At 38.8% G+C, this 24,416-nt stretch overlaps 1 protein-coding gene across 4 annotated transcripts in view; it reads left to right on the forward strand.

Moving 5' to 3' along the window:
• Positions 1-24,416, forward strand: part of Trim24 (tripartite motif containing 24) — a 114,933-nt gene that overhangs the window by 35,479 nt on the left and 55,038 nt on the right. For all 4 annotated transcript variants that reach the window (XM_052720073.1, XM_052720075.1, XM_052720072.1 and 1 more), the window contains exons 2-3: positions 16,427-16,545; positions 21,113-21,260. In XM_052720073.1, the coding sequence (XP_052576033.1) occupies positions 16,427-16,545; positions 21,113-21,260 (267 nt within the window). The remainder of the gene's footprint in view (positions 1-16,426; positions 16,546-21,112; positions 21,261-24,416) is intronic.

Consider the following 24,416-nt stretch of genomic DNA (forward strand, 5'->3'; position numbering starts at 1 on the left):
TGACTGGGATAATTGCAAGTGTTCCAGGAAGGACCACTGTGACCTTTGTGTAAACTCCACTCCCGCCCTGATACCCCCTCCCCCTTGAGGTTTCGGGAAAAATGTGCATGTGGACGTGACTGTACCCACCCTGTGATCAGGCCATGATCTTGTGAAATTAGCCTCTAGACATAAATCAATCGAAATGAAATTGTATGGGAATTGTAATCTTATGGCTTTTGTGGGTTTTTCCTTTAAAAGTACCCATGTGATTGCAATAGGCACGACTCTTGCTCTCTGGAGCTGAGTTAGCCCGACTGTACAGCCGCAGTAAACCTCTTGCTGTTGCATCAACTGGACCGGAGTCTGGGTTCTTGGGGCGCCCACTTGAGACCCTAGATTTTGGGGTCTATCAACCTTAGTCAGTTCACCTGTAAGTCAAGATCTATAAACAATTGCCTCTAGGGGAAAGGCTTCTGAGATCAAAGCACATTGCCTCATTTAAAAAATTACACTTATTTTTGTGTGTGCAAGCCAACACATGCATATAGAGATCAGGGGATAACCTGTGGGTTCTCTCCTTCCACCATGTGGATCCAGGGGATCAAACTCAGGTCACTGGGCTTGGTAGCAAGTGCCTTTACTCACTGAACCATCTTTCTGACCCCCTTCCATCTTAAAAAAAATTTTTTTTTTCATATGTATCAGCCTTCTTGAGGCTTGTTCTCCATGATTGATAGGCCTATTTGGATTACTCTTTGTTTTTCTTCGTAACAAACTGCCATCAGATGACCTGGTCCTCTTGACTCTTAGAATCTTTCTGCCCCCTCTTCTCAAGCATTCCCTGAGCCTTAGTTGTAGGGATTATGTAATAGATATATCAATTGATGTTAGGTCCATTTGGATTACTCTTTTTTTTTTTTTTCCGTTTTTCGAGACAGGGTCTCTCTGTGTAGCTTTGCACCTTTCCTGGATCTCGCTCTGTAGACCAGACTGGCCTCGAACTCACAAAGATCCGCCTGCCTCTGCCTCCCAAGTGCTGGGATTAAAGGCATGCGCCACCACCCTGGCTTGAATTACTCTTAAAGGAAGAGGTAGTTGTATGTCTTTGTAGTCTCTTTTGGGCAGTTTAAAGTGCCATGTTTCCATCTTACAAAGAGAGTTCAGATTCTAGTCTATCTCTTCCTCTCTCTTTCCTACTCTTCTCCCATCTTCCCCCTCCCACCCTTCTCTCAACAAGGTTTCAACTATGTTACTCTGGCTGGCCTTGAACTCACCAAGATCATCTGCCTCTGACCTACAAATGAATGTTTTGAAAAGATGCTAAAGTTTTAATAAATACATCCATTAAAATCTACTATATCAAGAAAACTTTCTACCTTTTGGGCAGCAATCCAAAAGTTTGTCAACATGCTCTCAAATTTTGTGAAACTAGATAGCATGTACTTATACTGAGGGTCCATTTGACAGTCTTTGAAATGACTGTTGGTGATCCTTTTATCTTTTGACCCATAAACCCACTTCTAGGAGTCTATTTTAAAAGCACTTCTGCCGTGAGTCTAAAGTGATATGTAGATACTCATTGTGTCATCTCTAATACAAAAAATAAAAGTAAGCCATTAGAGGAGATATATGCTATATAACCCAGATCTAATCACCCAATGTGAGTGTATTGGAGGGGGATAACAACATCAGACAGATCTGTTGTATATTTACTGATAGGAAATGAATCACCATAATAAGTGAACAGGAGCAAGCTGCAGTGTAGATATACAGTAGGTAGCTATTTTTTGTGTAAGAAAAATACTTTTACAAAACAAAATACTAGGTATTGGATAAACTAGAAAATGTTTAACAAAATGTTTTAATAAACCAATTAATAAAAATAGTTACCCAAAGGGAAATAGGTAAGGTATTGTTGGTAACTTTTTTTATTCTTTTTTACTCTTTGTTCTTTTGAGGGGCCTGCCAACCCAGTTCCCAAATAAATACATACACACAGAAGCTTATTCTTGCTTATGAATGCATGGCCTTAGCTTGGGTTATTTCTTGTCAACTTTTCTTAAATTATCCCATCTTATCTTTTGCCTCTGGGCTTTTTCCTTTTCTTACTTCTGTTTATCTTACTCTGACTCCTGTGGCTGGCTGTGTGGCTGGGTGGCTGGCCCCTTGCGTGCTCTTCTCCTTCTCTTGCTCCTTCTTCTCTTCCCAGATTTCTCCTCCTATTTATTCTCTCTGCCTGCCAGCCGTGCCTATCCTTTCTCCTGTCTAGCTATTGGCCGTTCAGCTCTTTATTAGACCAGTCAGGTGTTTTAGACAGGCACAGTAACACAGCTTCACAGAGTTAAACAAATGCAACATAAAAGAATGCAACACAACTTTGCATCATTATTAAACAGATGTTCCACAGCATAAACAAATGTAACACATCTTCAATTAATATTCCACAACAGTAAGGGGATGAAATAGTGATAAGGAAAGAAGTTTGACTTGTGACCTTAGGCAAATGTTGTACACATTCACACACAATTTTTTTAAAAATCAACATAAAAAGTAAAGTCTAAAAGTAAGTGATTTTAATAACCTTAAAGTTTGCTAGGTTGGTAACACATAATTGAATTTTATTATCAAGTCTGTTATATCAAGACTGACTTATAGTAATTTTCAAGTAATACATTTTATACAATATTTAATAATATATCTGCCTAGTTTAGGATCTCCTCTCTTTGTTTTTATTTTTTTTCTTTTCTTTGTGCGCGCATGCGTGTGTGTGTGTGTGTGTGTGTGTGTGTGTGTGTGTGTGTGTGACAGTCTCCTATAGCCTAGGCTAGCCTTGAATTCTAGATCCTCCTTCCTCTACCTCCTGATTGCTGGGATTATAGGTATATGCTACTATGCCAGGCTGACTGGGTGTTTTTGTTTTTGTTTGTTTGGTTTTGGTTTTGTGGTGCTGGTTGGGAGAAAATAGCTTTCTCTTGTCTTCTGACGCCCTTGGTGTAGCTAAGAGTCTTGTGTTTCTTCCTTTCTTTCATGATAATTCATTCCTTTAAAGAGTTTTCTCTCTGTCTTTGATTTCAGTTTTAGCATAATAAATATTTTTCATTCTACTTTGGATTCACTCATCTTGGAAACTTTTCAGGATTATTTTATTTCTACGAAATTCTTGCCCATCATATTTTCTTTCTGAGATTCTGATTAAAGACTTGTTCTATATTCTGTGTGTATATGTGTAGGAGCCAATGCTTTTACTGAGCCATCTCTCCAACCCTGTTTTTAGTTCTTTCAAAACATGTTTTATTGTTCAGCATATGTTACATCTTCCCTTTTGCACTTAAATTTACATTCCAGTATTGGTGAGTGCTAATTAAATGTCATTTTATCAGGTTATTTGACTCTTCAAGTCTTGTTACTGATTTTTTGCTCACTACTCTGTTGATCATTGAGAAAAGAAAGTTGAAATCTCCAACTATACTGCAAATTTCTTTTTCTTTTCAGCTGTGTCTATTTTTTTAATGTATTATGTTCTGTTAGTTAGGTGCATTGTATATTAAGATTGTAGATTCATGAAGAATCGACTTCTTTATGATTAAGTAGTACTTTCTGGTGGTAACCCTTGTATCGTCAGTCTGCTTTCTCTAGGTTTTTGGGTTTTTATTTTTTTTCTCCTGTGAAACCTGGTTACTGTTTTAGCTTGCTACATCTTCTGCTGCAGTTTTACTACTTAAGTCTAGTGAGACAGAACATATATCCAAGTTACATGATGGAGGTTTATTACTCAAAGTAGACATCAAAGGGTCAGGAGAAGCTAAGTATTCATTACCAACCAGCTCCGCAAAGCCGAGAAAAGATGTCCAAAGCAGATGAAGTCTTGTTTATATACTGCAAGTGAGGAACTACAGAAAGCAACAGCTACACTGGGTTATAACGCAGTGGCAACAATATTCATTGGGCTTAAAGCATTGAAGGATATCCTGTTTCCAAGACAACAGGAACAGGGATCTGGCTGCTCCAGTCAGCTCTTCATTTCAAGATGTTGCATCTAACACTTAAAAACTACAAATGAGAAAGAAATAAATGTCCAAGTTCACCCGAATAACTTATCCTGATGAATGTATCTCGTGTGTGTGTGTGTGTGTGTGTGTGTGTGTGTGTGTGTGTGTGTGTGTGTAGTTAAGAGTAGGTTTCTGGGCTAATAGTATGTAGCTTAGTAGCAGAGCAGTTGGATGGCATGTGTGAGGCCCTGGATTCAGTCCCCAGCATCTTAAGAAAATAATACAGGAAGGAGCTGGAGAGATAGCTCAGCAATGAACACTTGCTGCTCTTGCAGTTCCCAGCATATATCCATGGCTCACAACCATCTGTAACTGCGGTTCCAGAGGATCTGATACCCTTTTCTGGCCTCTGCATGTATTTTACACATGTGATGCACATACGTACATGCAAGCAAAGTACTCATACACATAAAATAAAAATCATTAAATTTTTAATGTAAAGTATGCTTTTGTAGCTATTACTTGAGTCTTTTGATAAACAGGGACCACGTAATTCATTCAGTTAACAGATGGACTGCAATGATGATACTGTAAGATTGTATTACAGTAATATTATATCAATCTTAGTTTATCTGAATATACTCTTATGTGGTTAACAGCATGGTGTAGTTGCTTGACAATACATTTCTCACCATATCCTCATCATTATATTTACTGTATGATATGAAATGTCTTAGCCTTTTGTTAGGTTTTGTTTTGTTTGCTTATTTTTGTACTGAAAGCATATGCTTTGGAAATAAAATTTAGAAGTGCGAATTTGGGATCCTCACCAAGTTGGCAAGGATAACAGTAGATAGGCTATGCTGGTTCAAGATTATTGGGAGTTATAATCAATAAAGAGGGTTAATCTACGTCTATATGGTCTATATTATATGGCTTTAAAGCCAATACTGGGTTTGCTTTTGTTAATTGTTTTTGTTCCGTTTTGCGCTGGGTATCAAACCTAGGACCTTTTGGCATATTCTTCCACTGAGGTATGCCCCTAGTCATAGCATCTGTCTATTTAAATGTTTATCAGGCAGGACTCGAATCACAAATTTCCCATTTAGAGTGTGTGACCATGAATAAGTCATAGTAACACTGAATGCACTAGAACTGATATGGTAAAAGTTATAGGTTCTTGGTCTCTTATAGAACCAAATAAGAGCTCATACAGAAGCTGACAAGTCTTTGAGTTTGATAAGGGCTCTCTTCTTGGGGCTCAGAAGCTATTTATTTGCTTCAGGAAAGAGCTCAACTGATTGTCTTTGGCCCAGCTTCCTCTTTCGAGACATAGATGCAAGTGTTACAGCTCTGAAGGGAAAGGAATCCTGACTTGTCGGGAAGTCAGGCTATACCTACAGCTGTGACGAGAAAGGTTTCCTGGCTTGTTGAGAAGTCAGGCTATATCTGAAGCTGGGGTGCAGTGGGGAGAATCCCTGCAGGATGTAACAATCTTGCTCCTCTCGGAGCTATTACAGCTAAGCTCTGCTCCACCCCTCCCCTTAAGGTAAGGGAGCTTCCCAGCAGAGGTATTCCTTTCTTCTCAGCTCCGGCCCAAGATGTTACTTTTTCTGCTTCACTGTGCTAAAGGGGAACCCCCTGCAGAAATGTAGCAATCTGTTCTCCCCCTTCCCCAAGAGAGCTTCCCAGCAGCAGTAACCCTTTCTTCGTCTGCTCTGCTCCCAGGGGAGTTTCCAACTAGAGACTCTACTCCTTGCCAGCAACAGATCTTCACCCAAAACTCTTGTAGGAAAGAGATTTATTTGGGAAGGGGGAATCCATTAGAGTGGCTGCCTCTGTCAGGGTGGAGGACAGCTGATAACTGGACAGAGGGGCTTATATAGGGCTTCTTAGGGGTGGAGTTTTTCCAGGGGGAAGATTTGCATGGAGAGAATTGGTCAGAATTCGATACCCTTGAGCTTGGACAAGCTCAGATTGGCTAGATTTTATTCTCAGGGATTGGTTGGTTTTCCTACTCCAGGACTGGTTGATTTAGTGGGTCAGGGTCAGATTTGGCTCTGGTTTCAAGGCCAAACTGTTTCTTTCACTGGCCCTTTTTAGCCTTTTGGCTCTAGTTTCAGGGCCCGGGGGTATTTCTTTCACTGGCTCTGGTTCCAGGGCCAAAGTGTATTTTTTTGGTTCTGGTTTCAGGGTCAGGGTGGGTTTCTTTGGTTCTGGTCAGAGCTAAAGTGTTTCTTTTCACTGACTCGGTTTTCAAGGCCAAGGTGTGTTAATTTTCACTGGCTTTGGGTTCAGGGTCAGAGTGCTAGATTTCATGCTCAGGGATTGGTTGGTTTCCTGCTCAGGGATTGGTTGGTTTCCTGCTCAGGGATTGGTTGGTTTCCTGTTCGGTTGGTCAGGGGCAGGTTTGGCTCTGGTTTTAGAGCCCAACTGTGTTTCTTTCACTGGCCCTTTTTAGCCTTTTGATACTAGTTTCAGGGCCAGGGTGGGTTTCTTTGGCTGGCCCTTTTACCCTACAATAGCCACCCACTATCAGAATGTTTTGTTAATCATTATTACTTAGATTTTTCTTCTGGTTTTATTAGTTCTGTATGCTTTCTTGAAATTTTTCATTTTGATTCAGCTGATTTGCTTATTTCATTTGTGTTTATTTTGTTCCTGTCCAGCTGTCTACTATTTCAGTGTGGTACACAGGAACTTGTTGCTACTGTATAGTCATTTAGGCTGTTATAAAGGCAGGCCTTTTATGTAAAATGCTATCCCCAAATGGTAAAGTATGAGTTTCTCAATGATTTTTAATTGTGCATAACAGGTATGTGTTTTGCACAAAGGGAGTTATACAATTACTAAACAAATGTTTATTGAACACCATGTGCCAGGCCCATTTGTGTAAGGTGCTTTGGACTACACAGACAGTGAACTAAACAGACTAAACACCTCGGTCTTAATGGCAATTATATTCTGCTTGGAATTGCCAGGCACTAAAACAACATAGGAAGATAAAATAAGAAGATGATAAGGTAAATGACAGGGAATGGGAGAAAAGAATTAGAGGAAGATCAAAGGATCAAGTGTAGGAAGATGGTTATGGGAGCACATCACCCCTCTGGAGGTGGTGAGACCTAGGACAATAGAGCTGACAAATGAGGTGGACTAAAGTCTCATGCAATAGCCAGCTTTATTCAGAGGATCAGACAATTTATATTCTGAGAGTTAACAAAGGTCATGAGTAAAGTTCTCTCTCATGAGTTCAAGCTATATACAATCACAAGGTCAAGTTGCACCTGTCAAAAACATGTTTTTCCATAGAGGCATATAAAGGATAGTTTAAACAGTTAATTAATTGATTAACAACAGCAAGCAATAATGAGTGATCTGAAGTAAACCCACTCCTATCTGCTACACCTGGGAGGAGCACAAAAACACTTTCCAAGAACAGGTTTTGTTGTTTTGTTTTTTAAGGCTGTTTCATGTTGAAACAATTATAGACTCACAGGACATCACAGTATTATATTTTACATAATGGTTATGTCTTCCATAACCGTAATGCAATAGTAAAATCAGAGAATTGACATTAGTATGGTAGTGTATGTAGTTGGGTTCCATTTCCTCATATGTGTATAGATTTATGTAACCACTGTCAGTGCAAAATGATCACTCTTCTTTAAAATGGCAGACATGGCAGAACATGTCTGTTACCTCAAGACAAGTGGGAGGTGAAGGCAGGAAGGTCAGGAGCTCAAGTTCATTCTCAGATGCTTAGTGACTTCAAGGTCAGCCTGGAGAGAACCTGAGAGGAGGGTGGCTTTAGACCTAACATGGTGGCACTTGCCTTTAATCCCATCATTCTGGGAGGCATCTCTTTTGAAGCCAGCCTAGCTATGCTGTGGATGTCTTTCTGTATGCTGTGAATATATGCTGTTCCCATTGGTTAGTAAATAAAGCTGCATTGGCCTATGGCAGGGCAGGATGGAGCCAGGCACGAAAATCCAGGAGAGATACTGAGAGGAGAAAGAGTGGGAGAGACACTGAACTGCCCTCCAAGGAGCAACATGTAATGGGACGCAGGTAAAGCCACGGAACACATGGCGATACATAGATAAATAGAAATGGGTTAATTTAAGGTGAAAGAGCTAGCTAGCAAGAAGCCTGCCATTGGCCATACAGTCGGTAATTAATATAAGCCTCTGAATGATTATTTTATAAAGGGCTACAGGACCTCGGGGCCAGGTGGGACTGGAGGAACTTCTGCTACATAGCTACATATCAAGTATCAACATATCAAGACCCTGTCTCAAAAACCAAAATGAAAAAAAAGTATAAAACATCTCACCTCAGGTAGAGCATGATGGAAACAGAAACAGTTTTACTCAAGTGTACATGATAAACCAGTGAGTTTAATTGTGGTTACTTAGAGGAGTATGGGCTACACATGAAGAAAATGTCTCTTTCTCAACCACTGTTAACTGTTTATAATCTAAGGGAGAGGAGGGGCCTTGTCACACACATTTGAAGCAACCATTACCTGTCTAGCAATCTAGGATGGGGGCAGTGGTAGGGCCTCAAGAGCTCCTCCTAGCAACCTTTAACTATGTAAGTTTTGGCTAATATTATATATTAATCATATGTTTAATTAAGGGCTTCTTTTCTTCGATTCAGCAGAACAATTTTTTAATTACTTATATTTCTTTTCTATTTTCGGGAAACCGGGTCTCACTGTGCAGTACTTGCTGGTCTGGAGCTTACTATGTAAACCAGGCTGGCCTTGAACTCACAGATCTGCTTGCCAACTGCTGGAATTTAAAGGCTAACACCACTATACCTGGAAATTACCTGTATTTCTGAAAACATTTTTCCTTTTGATCTTGCTTTTTTGTTGTTGCTTAAGAAGTTTTTTCTTACTCTGAGTTCACAAATAATTCTCTGTTGCTATGAGAATATATGGTTAGGTTTCCCTTTTAAAAATACACACACACACACACACACACACACACACACCCTTACCTACCTGAGATAGTCAATTTACAAAGAGAAAATACTTGTTAGGTATGGTGGCACTCGGGAGGCCGAGGGAGGAGAATAGGGGGTGTAGCCACATAGATTTGGCTCACAGTTTTATAGATTTCAATCCATGGTAGATTGTCCTCATTGTCTTGCACCTATGGTAATACAGAACATCATGGTGGAAATATGTAGCAGAATAAAAGTCACTCAGCTACTTCATCAGCAAGTGGAAATCAAGAGGAAGAAGTCAGGGTCATAAAACATTCTACAAGCTGGGCGGGGGTGGCACATGGCTTTAGTCCTAGCACTGGGGAGGCAGAGCCAGGTGGATCTCTGAGTTCGAAGCCAGCCTGGGCTACAGAGCGAGTTCCAGGACAGGGGCCAAAACTACACAGAGAAACCCTGTCCCAGAAAATAAACAAACAAACAAGACTTCCTACAAGGACACTCTCCTAATGACTGTGACTTCCTACTAGGCCTTATCATGCAGTCTCAGCACTTTCGTTGTTGAACTTTGCGGCAGCCGTTAGCTATCCAGCTAGAGCAGGTATTTTTTATTACACTTTGATCTGTGGTTGTGGAGGTGCCTGTTCTACATTGCACATGTGGAAGTCAGAGGATAGCTTGGAGAAGGCAGTTCTTTCCATCTACTGTGTTGGTCCCAGGGATAAAACTTACGCTATCAGGGGGCTGGAGAGATGGCTCAGTGGTTAAGAGCACTGACTGTTCTTCCAGAGGTCCTGAGTTCAACTCCCAGCAACCACATGGTGGCTCTCAACCATCTCTGACGCTTATAATAAATAGCTAAATCTTTAAAACAAAACAAAACAAAACAAAAAACTTACGCTATCAGACTTGGTGACAAACATCTCTATCCACTTAGCCATCTCACCAGCCAAATTCTAAAGTACTTGCTTGCTTTCCTTCTTTTCTTTTCTTTTCTTTTCTTTTCTTTTCTTTTCTTTTCTTTTTTTCTTCATTTTTAAGATGAGGCCTCACTATGTAGACTAGGTGGTCTCATGGAGACCCATCTACCACTGTCTCTCTAGTGCTGGGATAAAATGCTTGTACCATTATGCCTGGCCAATTTTAAAGTTTTTAATCTACTCAGATAATTATTTTTGGGGTCAGGAAGAGTAGGGATTTAATTGTGTCCTCGCTCCTGAATGGATAATAGTTGTTTTTAACAAAATCTCAATCGTTCAATTTTATCAGTAAAGACTCAGGAGCCAGATGCTGGGAGTGAAAGCCTGTTAGTGCAAGAGAAGCAGAGAAATACCCAGCTGACCTTCCTCCTTAGCCAACATCCCAGAAGCTTCCTCCTCCTCCTCCACCATCTCAGACAAGATTCTCAAACTGAATGTCCCTCCCTTCTGCTTTCTGTGCATCTCTCTATCAGTCCTCCTGACTCCCTCTCACTCTTTATGGTTTTTCTTAATAATCCTATGTTCACTTCCTGTCAACTGGTTGACAACCTCTTGACTTATGATTGACTTTATTTAATCCTGTTTACAATATTCAAGCAGAAAGCTCTTGGATTAAATGTGTTGAGCCACATCACAACAGGTTTTTCCAGTAAATAACACAATCTCAGGGTTCACAGTGTGATCAAATATACTGCAACTCCCCCCCCCCCTTTTTGTCCAAATAAAAAGGAAAGGTTTTAACTCTAACACAGTAAAACTATTTACCATAATGAAGCTATTTCTTCCAAGGTTTCCACCGTGTCCAGCTTGGTTGTATTTGGCAGTCTTAGGATTAAGTATTTTTGAGTTTAAACTTCTGTAATATGTTCGTCAGTCTCATATGAATACAGTAGTTTTAATGTCCTGAGAAGTTTGTAGTCCAAAACTGATCTTTGGGTCACTAGTCTGGAGCCAGGATTTCAGGCCACTCAGCTGGAGGTAGTAGGCAATACCACTTGGCCAATTTACTCTTTTTTCTTGGGACATTTTCTCTTGATGATCTGTCCTTTATCTTTAGATGTTTTCACTTGTTCAGTGGTCTGTGGATTCCTTAGTTGAATGCTTTTATTCTCCTGAAAAGATAAAAGCAAAGCATCCCAACTCTAACTCTGGGATTGGGGTTCCTTTTTTGGCAGGTTATATCTTTCCTAGGGCAAAATATTTTTTGGCAACAGAAAAAGTATTATCTTTCAACTTAAAAAATTCTTTTGAAATTTTGGATAAATATACCTATATTCTCCTTCTCTTCATATATAAGTTCAAGGTTTAAATGTGTTTATTTTTAGATCACAAAGGACAAGGCAAATATTGGTGGACTCTTTTTTGCTTTATGAAGAGTCCCCAGTTGCCAGTCCACCAATAAATATGATATCCATAATTAGGGTATTATCTGGTTCAAAATTAGGTTTGCAGGCTTACTGGCAGTCACAAAAGTTGCTCTTTGTTCCTGTCCCCACTGGAAATTAGCTGCCTTTCTACTAACCCTGTAGAGAGTTTTTATAACAATGTGTAAATATGGTATGTGATTTCTATAGCATGAAAACATACCAATTAGGAGCTGTATCTGAGTTTTCTCCATGGGTAGTGGGATTAAAGGCGTCCTCCACCACCACCACCACCACCACCGCCTTGTTCAATGTAACTCTAGAATTTAGAAAACAACTAATTTATAGGGGTCCATCTGTCTCTACTGGAATTAGAGGCATGGACTACCACCTCACTGCTCAAATATTTAGTCTTAGCTCCAAATCACTCCACCTCTTAGAGTTTTAGAAAACAAGTTTGAACTGTAGTAATCCTTTGAATTTACTTAAAATATTTTTAATACCAAACAACAAAAATATTTTTATTTAAAAAGAAAACTCCAAAACTGATTCCAAGATGGTGTGGACCATGTGGCAGTCTACAGTCTAACATTCTAACATGGAATTAAGACATGTGGTTTAAGAACCATTTCACACCAGTAAGGCAAGTGTGCCTTTGTTAAATTATCATTAAAAAATATTATATTTTTATTTTTTCCATACTTGATCAGATGAAAGGCATTTGTTTGTCTTTATAAATTAGTCTGGATTGAATGACCAAGCTGTCTGATAAACTGTCATCTCTCATTATTCAGGAGGTCTCTCCTGTTTGAATCTAATCTTTATCAATCTCGGTGATATCCACAGCTTTTCTCCTCTTGTGGAAACAAAGGCAAAACCTCTTCTCCAACCTAACACATATCCCAGTTTCCATTCTGAGGTTAACACACCTTTGAAATATACAGGCTGGTTTAATTCAGTTTTTTTCTGCTATCCAATGTCTCTCTGCAGCTGTTGTTCCTTTCTCATTAGCATTTAAAAAATTCAAAGTTAATAAAACACTTGAGGGAGAATCCAATTAATTCTTTTTATAAACTGAAGTCTCTTGCTTTGGGGATATTTGTTGTTAATTTCTGCCAAAACAATTACTGCAAGCTCTTTGCCAGTGTTCATTTTCTGCCCATAATAAGGCAATTTTAGCATTAGTAAAAGGTACCACAATTTCTGCTGGGTCTGTTCCTGTTAATTGATGAAGTCTCATTTTTCCTTTCGGAATCAATTTAGAAACCTTTTCTACACAGGTCTTTAATTTTTTTTTTTTTTACTCTGTGTGCTCAAAATATCTATTCTAAGATATTATCTTCTCTCCGCATAAGAATTCCTGTTGGAGATTGAATAGAAGGCAAAGTAACTGAAATATGACCAAGCTTTGGATCCAAGTAATCCACATGTGCATCCTATAGTTTCTTTTCTACCAGATCCAATTCTTTCTCAGCCTCAGCTGATAGTTTTCTTGGACTATTTTAGCCCTTTTCACCTTGTAAGGTTTGAAATAAATTATTTAGCTCTTGAGTAGTTAATCTAATTGGGATGTAGCCAGTTACTATCACCCCAAAATTTTTGAAAATCATTAAATTTCTCCTGATTTATCCCTTCTGTATTCAAATTTTCTGTAAACCTATTTTATATCCTAAATAATTGATGGAACCTCCTCTTTGTATTTTTTCAGGAGCAATTTGTAATCTCCATCAAGGCAAAATTCTCTTCACTTCATTAAACTTTTTTTTCTAAGGTATCGTATCTGAATCAGCCAGTAAGACACTGTCTATATAATGATAAATTTTAGGCTGAGGAAACTGTTTACAAATTATTTCTAACGGCTGTTGTACTAAATATTGAGACAAGGTGGGGCTGTTTAACATTCTTTGTGGAGGAACTTTCCACTGATACCCTTTAACATTATTATAAGTAGGCACTGTGAAGGTAAATTTTTATCCTTTTCTTGTAAAGGTATAGTAAAAAAGCAATCTTTTAAATCAATCACTATAATAGACCACCCTTTAGGTAATAAAGAAGGGAAGGGAGTTCCAGGATGTAAAGAGCCCATGGCTGAATCACCTTATCCATGGCTCTTAAATCTGTTAACATTCTCCATTTTTCCAGATTTCTTTTTAAATGACAAATATAGGAGAATTCCAGGGACTAGTCAGTTCTTCATTGGAGGAATGTTAATCTGTTTTTCGATTGCTGCAAGCAGATCACATCCTCCATAAATTCATGGCTGTATTAGCCACATATGGCTTAAATTTTCTTACTTGTCCTTCTGGTCCTATACACTTGACCCATCTTACACTTTCTTTTACCTGAGATAAAGTTTCAATCCCTAGAAGCTAAATATTTACCTCCTGAAGAGGTCAATCTGGAGTCAGAGATATTGGTGAAAGTTTTGTTACTTATCTGCTCCCATGTCTACTAAACCTTCAGTTTCAATGCCATTTATTTGTATTTTTAGCTTTGATCTCTGATCATTTATAGCACTTTGCCAAAATACTTGTTTTCTGGTCTCTCCTGAACTTTTTATTTAGAAGATGTTCTGTCCTTGATTACATCCAGAGCAGTGTTGTTTTTAACAACAGGCATAAGTCTTTTAATTGCTCTGTGGATAAGTTTCTCTGATGCTGGCAGGAAATGATTGAACCAAATTTGATATTGGGGCTTACAGGAGACCCTTCAAGGCATTTCCCCATGGCAAAGGGTTACTTTGCTTGTCCCTTGTTGATCTGTATGTATTAGTCCAATGCCAGCCTCTGCCACACCTTTTCTATACTCCAGAAGGCTGTGGCCTTCTGCTTGAATTACTTCTAGAATAAACACTGTTTATAGGAGCACCTTACCTATACTCCCTTTTTGTATGACCTGGTCTACCACATTTTGATTTTTCTTGATATTTTTAGAAAGCACTGCTCATATCCAAGTATCATCATTAAATGTATGGGGTCCAGTATCAACTGTATTTCAGACCCATTCTTCTATGGGTGCTGATCTTGCCTTTAAAGGCCTAACACCCTTTTGCATTCTAAATTAGCATTTTCAAAACCCAAAGATTTGATTAATATTTGTCTGGCTTCTGAATCTGGTACTATTCTATTTACAGTTGAGGTCATTTGTAAAAAATTAATCAAGATTCTTTTGGGTCTTGTATAATTTTAGTAAATTACTCAGACCTCTTTCCTGATTCTTAACATTGTCCCAAGCATTTAAAGTTGCTAAACAACATAGCACCAAGGTTTTCTAACAAACTTGGGCCTCCCCTTTCAGTTTTATCATGTAGTGGCATGGTAGGTTCTTTCTAAATTCCTCTGTGTCTGAGTATTTTTTTTATTTTCATTTGTAAGTCTTTCTGAGGCTTGTATCTTATCAATTTACTTTTCATATTTGGCACAAGAAAACCACTATGGCTATTAAGGATAAAATATGAATTAGTAGACTGATAGTAATTATAATTGATATTATGCCAAGCTCAGTTTGTCTGAAGTACATGGAGTCTTCAGCAATAGGGACTGACCTTCAAGCTCTATACTGCAACCAAGGGCAACAGCAATAACATGTATTATTTGGGGAGTATCTTGTATTCCCCTTAATGACGACTCAAAAACTGGGTTCTCATGCCTAGTATTAGAGTTTTGTTAGATAATCTATGGCTCTTGTGGAAGAGCATAATCAGTTTAAATGGTAAAAATGTACATATGTGTGTTTAAATTTTCTTTTTTTTTTTTTTTTTTTTTTTTTTTTGGTTTTTCGAGGCAGGGTTTCTCTGTGTAGCTTTGCGCCTTTCCTGGAACTCGCTTTGGAGACCAGGCTGGCCTCGAACTCACAGAGATCCGCCTGGCTCTGCCTCCTGAGTGCTGGGATTAAAGGCTTGCGCCACCACCACCCGGCGTGTGTTTAAATTTTTAATTTGTGTCTGTTGAGGGTCAGACTTAGATTCTCACATGTGTGAAATTTCAGATGGATTTTTAAGAGATTTTTAAAATTTTTTAACTTATGTGTATGAGTGTTTTGCCTTCACGTGTGTCTGTACACCACTTATGTGCAGTTCCCACTGATCTCAGTAAAGGTCATTGGATCCCCTGGAACTGGGGTTACAGATGGTTGTGAGCTGCCATGTGTGTTCTGGGAATTGAACCTAGGTCCTCTGAAAGAGCAGTCATCTCTTTAACTGCTGAACCATCTCTACAGCCCTAGGACTTTTGTTTGTTTGTTATCTGAATGTACATAGATAAAATTGGCCTTTGGATTCCTTTGTGTTTGTTTTTATGCATTTCACTGTACAAATATATTTATATCAGTCACTTTTCTTGTTGCTCTGACAATACCAGATGTTTAAGGGGAAAAGAGCATTTATTTAGGCTCATGGTTTCAGATGTTTCAGTCTTTGCTCTGGTGACTCTGGACCTGTGGTGACATAGGGAGCATTTAGAGGAGACTGTTCCCCTCATGTGGACAGAAAGTAGTAGAGGGACTGGGGGCCAAATATAATCAAGACATGTATCCACTAACCTATTTCCTTTAATTTCCCAAACACCCAAAAATAGTGCTGCCAGCTAAGCCTGTAGGGGACATTCAAACCATGAGTATCGGAAAATCTTGGAGTTTCCTTAAGTCTATATTAGATCAGTGCATTGTATGTATTATATTTGTCTATGAGAGAGGACTTTCCCCCATAGAAACAGTTTGCATCTGTTCAAGGAAAATACAAAATAATGTGGAAGCTTTATACAGAGATGATTGTAATTCTTCCAGAAATTCTGATTCTGAAAGTCTGGAGAGATTCAGAGTTTCTTGTTCAATAGAAAACATATGTGACATTGGGGTGCAGGGATGACCCATCAAATACACAAAGAACACAAACTACTTAGGTTTGCAAAACAGTGATAGAGAAGTGGCTGATCAGTAAAAACAAAAGCCACTGGGCATGCCAGTTAAAATTAAAAGGACTTTTGCAACATTTAGCGTATTTAGTATATATAGTATGTGTACACACACAAATCCCTTATGAATTTAGAAAGCAAATATGAACTTTAAAATGTTAGGAATAAAAACCCCCTCCGGTTACAGTTTAAATGAGATGTGGTGTTCTCAGTATATTAAACTTCAAATTCAATTTTGTCTTTCCCAGTTGGAGTTATTCGATGCCCCGTGTGCAGTCAAGAATGTGCTGAAAGACACATCATAGACAACTTTTTTGTGAAGGACACCACTGAGGTTCCCAGTAGTACAGTAGAAAAGTCTAATCAGGTAAGTGTAAATTCAAGCCTTCACTACCTGTGATGAAGCAGCTTAAATGCTAGAGGAATCTATAGAAAAAGCCAAACTTCAGAACATTAATAGACAAAAGCTATATCTTTTTAAGTGTATGAACAATAGTGAATAGTGCCAGTATAGAACCGCATGATTTTATCATCATATTTCTGTATGCTACAGAGAAGAAACCTTTTGCTTCTATTAGCGTTATTCAATTTCTTTGTACTGAGTTATTGGGTGTTGAAATTGTTACTTTAGTTGAAAAGATTTCTTTTTCTGTGTATTGGTGTTTTGCCTGCATTCCAGTAAGCATACTACATGTGTGGAGTGCCATGTATGCATATGGTGCACATGTCTTTGCACACTTGATGGCTATAATAAAATTAGAGGACAACTTAATGAAGTTGTTTTCTCCTTCCATTTTTATGTGTAGTCTGGGAATCCATCTTAGGTCATCAGGCTTGCAGTGTCAGCAGGAAACAGCTCTACATGCTGAGCTATCTCAGAGGTTTCTATGTTTAAGAAAGAAAGTCTTGTGTTTGTGGCATTGCTTGAAAGCGTTGGTCAGTAGCATTGTCCAAGGTGCTGAATTTTGATGTGCAACAGCATCTTCTTTTTCACTCCTTTAAGCTTAAATGTAGATACTTTATCCATAGGGAGAATCTATGGTCTTCTGTCATGGGATGGACCTGTTAAGGTGAATTCCTTTGCATGTACCATGTATAGAAAACTTGTGGACATGTGAGTTTTAATTCATTAGTGTCTCCTAGATGGTTTCTTTTATTTGTAACAGAAGATCCAGGAAAGAACTAAATCTAATTCTAGTTCTAGTTGGGAAAAATTATTTGTCTGTTGGGAATTCTTTTTTTTTTTTTATCTGTAACTAGTTTCTGTGCTCCCCCTACCCTTTCATTTTCAACTTTCTTATTCCTGAGGTATAACTACAGGGATTTAGGGTTTACTTTATTTATAAAGAACTTATTTGATACTAATTAAAATTCTGTTGTTTTAACAGTATCCATATTGCTCCCCAAAGGCCACATTGGGTTTGCTGCAGGGGATAAACTATCTCCTTGTGAAACCAGCTTTACCTAGTGGAATTGGCTGTGGGTTTACCTTAGGTGTAGTGTGTAGATGCAGGAGACCCTGGGCTCATTGGCCTGCTCTAAGGATAAAAATATAGAAACTGATTTTGGAGCCTATGAGTTGATCGTTTTTCTAGGCCTGTCAGTGGCACTTACTTCCTACCTTGCTGAGTGTTTTGTTTTGTTTGTAATAGACTCTTGCCATGAAGTCCAGAGTGGCCTTGAACTCACAGTCCTCTTGCTTCCCTCCCAGGATTGCAGGTATTACCACATCTTGCTCCTGTTTTGCATTTTATATTTTGTTTCACTTACCAGAGATCTGGAGTGGTGCATATTAGACATTCCTCATTCCTTTTTGTAGCCTATAGTGGAAGATTAGAGATTTAAGTGGTATCCTTATGGACACAATAATTGAACTCAAGGGGATATCCCTAGATCTAGCAAAAACCCTACAGAATCAGAGGAAGAGAAGTGGCAGATGGGATCCAGAGTGGCATTGAGAAAGCAAGGAGGATTGACAGATTGTACAAGTAATTAGTAACATTGGGAAGCATTTATCAACAGTGTGAAAAAAGGTGAAGATGATAAGCCCTAAGAAAAGGCAGATTTTGGGTTCTTGCAAATAACAGATATTTGGAATTTGACCACTATTGGGATTAACCCACGGAGTCTATTTAATGGTCAAAGGAATTTATTTGGGGGGTTAACTCACAAGACAGAATAAGAGAATTTCTCGCAGGATCCTGGAAGTGTGAGGCATGGTCCATCGCTGTTCTCCACGAGGTAGCAAAGTGAAGAGAGAGCCAGGTTCATACATCCTAGGTCTTAAGGGTCCCCAATGGCCACATCCCAGGGGCATGTATCTCAAGGTCATAGGCAGGTATAGCAGCTACCTACTACCTTACTTGGGGTAGTGCTTCAGGGCATGGCTCAAACAACCACCCACTATAGGCAACTTCCGAATTATGTGCATTTTTGTTTCCAGCTACAAAGATACTTAGTGTTGCCACTATCTATACCATTATACCAGCTAGATACATACACTAGATACTCTGTCTTGTTTACGTCCCATACCCAGTGCACTCTCCAAACTTATTTCACTTTCTAAATCTTCCATTCTGTTCTCATCTTCACTTACACTAACCCTCATTCCAATTACCTTACATGGGAATGCTTTACACTTATCTATTCTGTTCTTTGCATTGCAGTAATAGGGATTTTTAAAATGTAGGTCTATCCATGCCTTTCTTATTTACTCTTTCTTCAGACAAAGACAACCATTGTCATGTGGCCTTCCTTGGTCTGACCCCTGCCTGCCTTACCACCAGCTCCTTCTCTTGCCAATCCCCCCCTTGATTCCTAAACTAAAATGCTACTTGCTTTCTTTCAGTTCTTTAAGCCTGCCATGCTCTTCTTGCATTTTTGTGCTTTTCTCTGACTAGAAGGCTTTTCACTTAGTAGCTTTCATAGCTTGGTGTTGATGAAGTCTTTTTTTTAGGAAGAAGCTTTAACTGGGTAAATCCTGTGTCTCCATCATAGGCGCTGACAACTTTTTGTACATTTCCTTTTATTAGCACTTCTTAACAGCTTGAGCATTATAATAATGTCTTTCCCACTTAATCTTAAGAAGAACTCAGTAAAATATGTATCATTGCCCTCAATTTAACGATGAGTTCTGTATCCTGCTCAACACCATTGTTGCAGTTATGGCTTCTATTGCTTTGATAAAACACCATGACCCAGAGTAACTTGGTGAGAAAAGGGTTTATTTCCACTTGAAATTCTGCAACACAGTTCATTGTCAAAGGAAGTAGTAGCAGAAAATTCAAGGTTGGAACCTAGAGGCAGGGCCTGAAGCAGAGGCCATGGAGGAATGCTACTTCCTGGCTTGCTCCCCATGCCATGGCTTGCTCAGCTTGCTCATATAACCAAGAACCACCCACTCAGAGATTTCACTGCTCACAGTGAGGTAGTCCCTTCCCTACATTAATCCTTAATCAATACAACACCCCACAGAATTGTCTGCAGGCCAATCCTTTTTTTTTTCTTTACTTTTCATGTTTCATTTTATGTGTATAGGCACCTTGCCTGCATGCATGTCCATGTACCATATGCATGTAGCACCCACTCAGGCCAGAAGAGGGCACTGGATCTCCCCAGAACTACAAGCAGCCCTAAACTGTCATGTGGGTGCCATGAACTGAAACAGCAGCCAACACTCCCAACCACTGAACCATCTTTCCAGCCCTTCTATAGCTCAATCTCATGGAGGCATTTTCTCAATTAAGATTTCTTCTTCCCAGGCTGGAGACATGGTTTAGTTGTTAAGAGCACTGATTGTTCTTCCAAAGACTTGGGTTCAATTTCCAGCATCCACATGGTGGTTCACTACCATTTGTAACTCCAGTTCCAGAGGATCAAATATCCTTTTCTGGACTCTCCAGGCATTGCATGTTTGTGCTACACAGATATAGTTGCAGACAAAATATCCATATACATAAAAATAAATAAAATAAATGACTTAAAATAGTCTCTCTCTTCCCAGATGTGTCTAGGTTTGTATCAAGTTGACAAAAACCATACAGCCCAACTATTAAGCTAATTAGTGGGATAACTTGAATTTGAATTTGTTCCTCTATCTAAGAGGATTGTGTCATAAGGACAGAGACTGTGTTTACTTTTCCTTATTGTGTACTCAGTACCTAGCCTTGTGCTTGGAATGACTAGTATATTGAATTATGAAGAAAAATGTACTTAAAATTACTTTGAAAAAATACCTATTTTTACTTTATTTGTAAGAGTGTTTTGCCTGCATGTATGTATGCATATGTAGCAAGCATGCCTGGTGCCCTCAGAGGCCAGAAGAGAGCATTGGAGTCACTGTAACTGGGTTACAGATGGTTGTGAGCTGCCATTTGAGGTGCCAGGAACAACCAAGTGTTGTCCACAACTGCTCTTAACTGCTGAGCCATCTCTCCAATTCTTAATCTTTTTTAGGATTTATTTTTATTTTGTGTGAATGGGTGTTTGTATGTATGTATATATGTGCACCATGTGTATTCCCGGTGCCTACAGAAGCCACAAGAGGATGTCAGATCTCCTGAAACTGGAGTTACAGATGGTTGTAAGTGATCATGTGGGTGCTAGTATATCAGTCTAAAGGCTAAGGAGAAAATGTATTTAAATAATCTTTGTCCTGTCTGGTGTTGCATACCTTTAATCCTAGACCTCAGGAGGCAGAAACGGTCAGGTGTTCTGAGTTGAAGGCCAGCCTGGTCTAAATAGTGAGTCTCCGGCTAACCTTGTCTAAAAGACAATTCTTATGCAAAATATCTTCATTTTATATGCATACAGTTTAATACATACTTTCAATTTAAACTTAGAATAATATAGAAAACTGATAGTCTATTTGGTTGGTATTTTATTCTTTTTAATATTTGTTAACAATTGATGTGACCAGATCCTTTTCTTATTAGGTATGTACAAGCTGTGAAGACAATGCAGAAGCCAATGGGTTTTGTGTAGAATGTGTTGAATGGCTCTGCAAAACGTGTATTAGAGCTCACCAGCGGGTGAAGTTCACCAAAGACCACACAGTCCGGCAGAAAGAAGAAGTATCTCCAGGTAATGAATCCGCTTTCTGCTCTTCTTTTTTCTCTCAGAACTGATTTTTACATTTCCTATACTGACTTGTTTTGATACAGCTATAATTACATGCACTTTAAAATAGCTTTTTAATACAAAGAAGTCAACATTCTAATGGAAATTGTACTTAGAGTTGCTGATAAGTATGAATTATATATTGAATCTTATCTTAATTTATATTCCCAGCTCTCCTGCTTCTGTAAATTCAATTTGGTATGATCAAACCAGAAAAACAAAACAAAAAACAAAAAAAACTTTGCTCTTGTTAATCCCACTGAGAGGGAAGACCATCACACCAAATTCTTTGGTCAAATTATGTGAGCTTTATTTTCTGGCAGACAGGGCTATCTCCCTAAAGTGGAGTTTGAGAAAGTAGCCTCGAACACAGAAGAAGGGTAGGGTTATATAGCCCCCAAACCTGCAAGACCAAGGGGGTTTTCAAGGGTTGGGAAATGTTCAGTGGAATTGTGGTTATGTGGGAACTTTGCTAAACATTTCAGAACTATTTGGCAGAACATCTAATCAGGTTCCCTTTCAGGTGAGTGTGGGGAGCATGTCAGATCCAGAAACAGGTGAAAGCAGGTCAGTCTGAACGTTTCAGCCCACAGAAATGAACTTGTTCTGACCTAGAACAAAATGGCTTCTGTCCTTAAAATGGAGTCAGGCTGGTCATCACAACCAATGAACCAGCTCTCTTCTCCAGCCCCACTTAGCATAATTTTTTAAGAGCTCGTATGTATTATTGTTCTTTTGCTTAAAATTTGTTTTCCTACTGTTTGTTTTTGAGTCCACCAGTGTGTGTGCCTCCTTTATGTTCTAAATTTTGCTAAGTATTAGAAATGAAAATGACAGATGCCTCATGTACTACAGGAGTATATAATAATGTAAGTAAATAAATAACCATAGTTGGGCCCACTAAATTCTGTTAGAATACTTACCAAGAGTACCAACCTCAGATTTAAGGATTTAGGTTGGAGGCCAAATAACTCTAGTTACAGAAACTGAAGAGTTGCTTGAAGTGTGGACCATGACACTTCCTGCATCGGGTCTTGGCAGTCTGGATGTTGGTATAGAAAATTGGACATGTATAGGGTTGAGTTAGCTGGACCAATCTTATGGAAATGCAACAGCATAAGAGAGTCATATAGTAGTATGTTGACATGTTCTGGGTTTTAACTGGATAAAGGAGGAACAAAGTGTTGATTTATAGGGTGACTATTGGCTATAGCTGATTAGGGATTAGTAATACAGCCAGGATAGTAAACTAAGAAGGTTAGAAAGTAGGATTGTTGAATTGATAATTAAAGAAATAGAATGAATTTGAGCAACAAAAATTTTACGATGTGGTTACGGATGAGTAGTTAAAATGAAGCAAAGGTCTCTGGCTTGTCTTACAAAGTAATTTGAACGTCCTCAGCGTGAGGAAGGTTTGGTAACATGTGCCTGTTATCCTAGCACTTGGGAGGAAGAAGCAGAGTGGATCAGTCCCAGTGTCTAGTTACAGTCTTTCATAATCCTGTCATCTCAGTGATTCACTCAACAGCTGAGAACTTTAAAACAGGAGCTTTGGGGAGCAGAGCAGAGGTGAGGGAACATTTCATATCGGAATCATAACAACTACCAAATTTTTCTATGGTTATTTTTCTTTTTTCATTGTGAGTTTTCTATATTTTTACCATTTTTTTAAACTTACATGGTAGGTTTGGTTTTATTTTTATTTATAGAAATAGCTCTTTGGGTATATTTACCCAATTACTTAATGCCCTTTAGTCCACCAATCTTATGTTTCTTTTCAATTACCTTAATTTTGTTTTAAATTTCTATTACTAGAGATGGTTGTGGTGATGCACACCTTTAATCTCAGCACTTAGGAGGCAGAGACAACCTGATCTACATAGCAAGTTCCAGGACCCCCAGAGCTACATAATAGAGAAAAACCTGTCCCCCAAAAAACAAAACAAAAAAGTTTTTTTTTTTTTTTTTTTTTTTTTTGGTTTTTTTGAGACAGGGTTTCTCTGTGTAGCTTTGTGCCTTTCCTGGAACTCACTCGGTAGCCCAGGTTGGCCTCGAACTCACAGAGATCCGCCTGGCTCTGCCTCCCGAGTGCTGGGATTAAAGGCGTGCGCCACCACCGCCCGGCAGAAAAGTTTTTTTTATTACTAGGACAGGTGAGCTATATACTTGACTTGTGTTTTAGGGTTAGTGTTTGAATTACAGTTTATCACTGTTTCAGTTAATATTAAAATATTCTGTACTTGGAGAGTTTTGGAATTTTGTTTTTACTTGCTTCCTACTTGGGTAGTTCTGTAAGTATGATGTATTATTAAATGTGAATTGCTGTACAGTGTGATTATTATGAACCCGAGAAGGATCACCTGGAGCTTCTGATCCTCCTGCCTTCCCATCGCAGGTGCTGGGTTACAGGCCTGAGCCAGCATGTCCTGCTTATGAGGTGACAGGGATTGGACATGGGGATTCATTTGTGCTAGCCAGACACTCTGCCAACAGGGCTGTATCTCCACTCTCCCCAAGAATTCTTTAAAAGAAGGAAAATTTCCCAGTTCTTTGGTTTTACTACTTTTTATTGTCAACTTTTCATTAACTCATGGTAAGATAATATAAAACTATTAACTCAATTTTCCTTTCTGGCTACTTCTAAGGTTTTTCTAAGAATTTAAAATTATATAAATATTTTAGATATCTCCAGTATTTAAATTCAATAAAATTTGCCTATGAGAGGGGGGCTTTTTTTATTGACTATTTAAAGATTTGTTTATGCATGTACTTTTTGAGAAAGGACTGTTTAAAGATTTGTTAACAGAGCTGGGAATGTAGCTCATGGTAGATTGCTTGCCTAGCATGCACAAGGCCTTGAGTTCAATTCCTAGGATCACAAATAATAAACAGGCCTCATCCTAAATTTAAAAAAAAAAAGATTGTTTATTGTGAATGTGTGGGTGCATGCTTGTATGCATCACACCCATGCAGTGCCTGCAGAGATCATAAGAGAATATCTGAACTGGAACTAAAGCCACAGGCAGCTTTGAGGCACCTGATGTGGGTACTGGGTCCTCTGGAGGAGCAGCAAGTGCTCTTGACTGCTGAGTCATCTTTCCAGTCTCTGAAAGGGACAAA

This window comes from Peromyscus californicus, unplaced genomic scaffold (genome assembly GCF_007827085.1).
Source record: "Peromyscus californicus insignis strain IS unplaced genomic scaffold, ASM782708v3 Scaffold_6__1_contigs__length_162567912, whole genome shotgun sequence".
Classification (NCBI taxonomy): domain Eukaryota; kingdom Metazoa; phylum Chordata; class Mammalia; order Rodentia; family Cricetidae; genus Peromyscus; species Peromyscus californicus.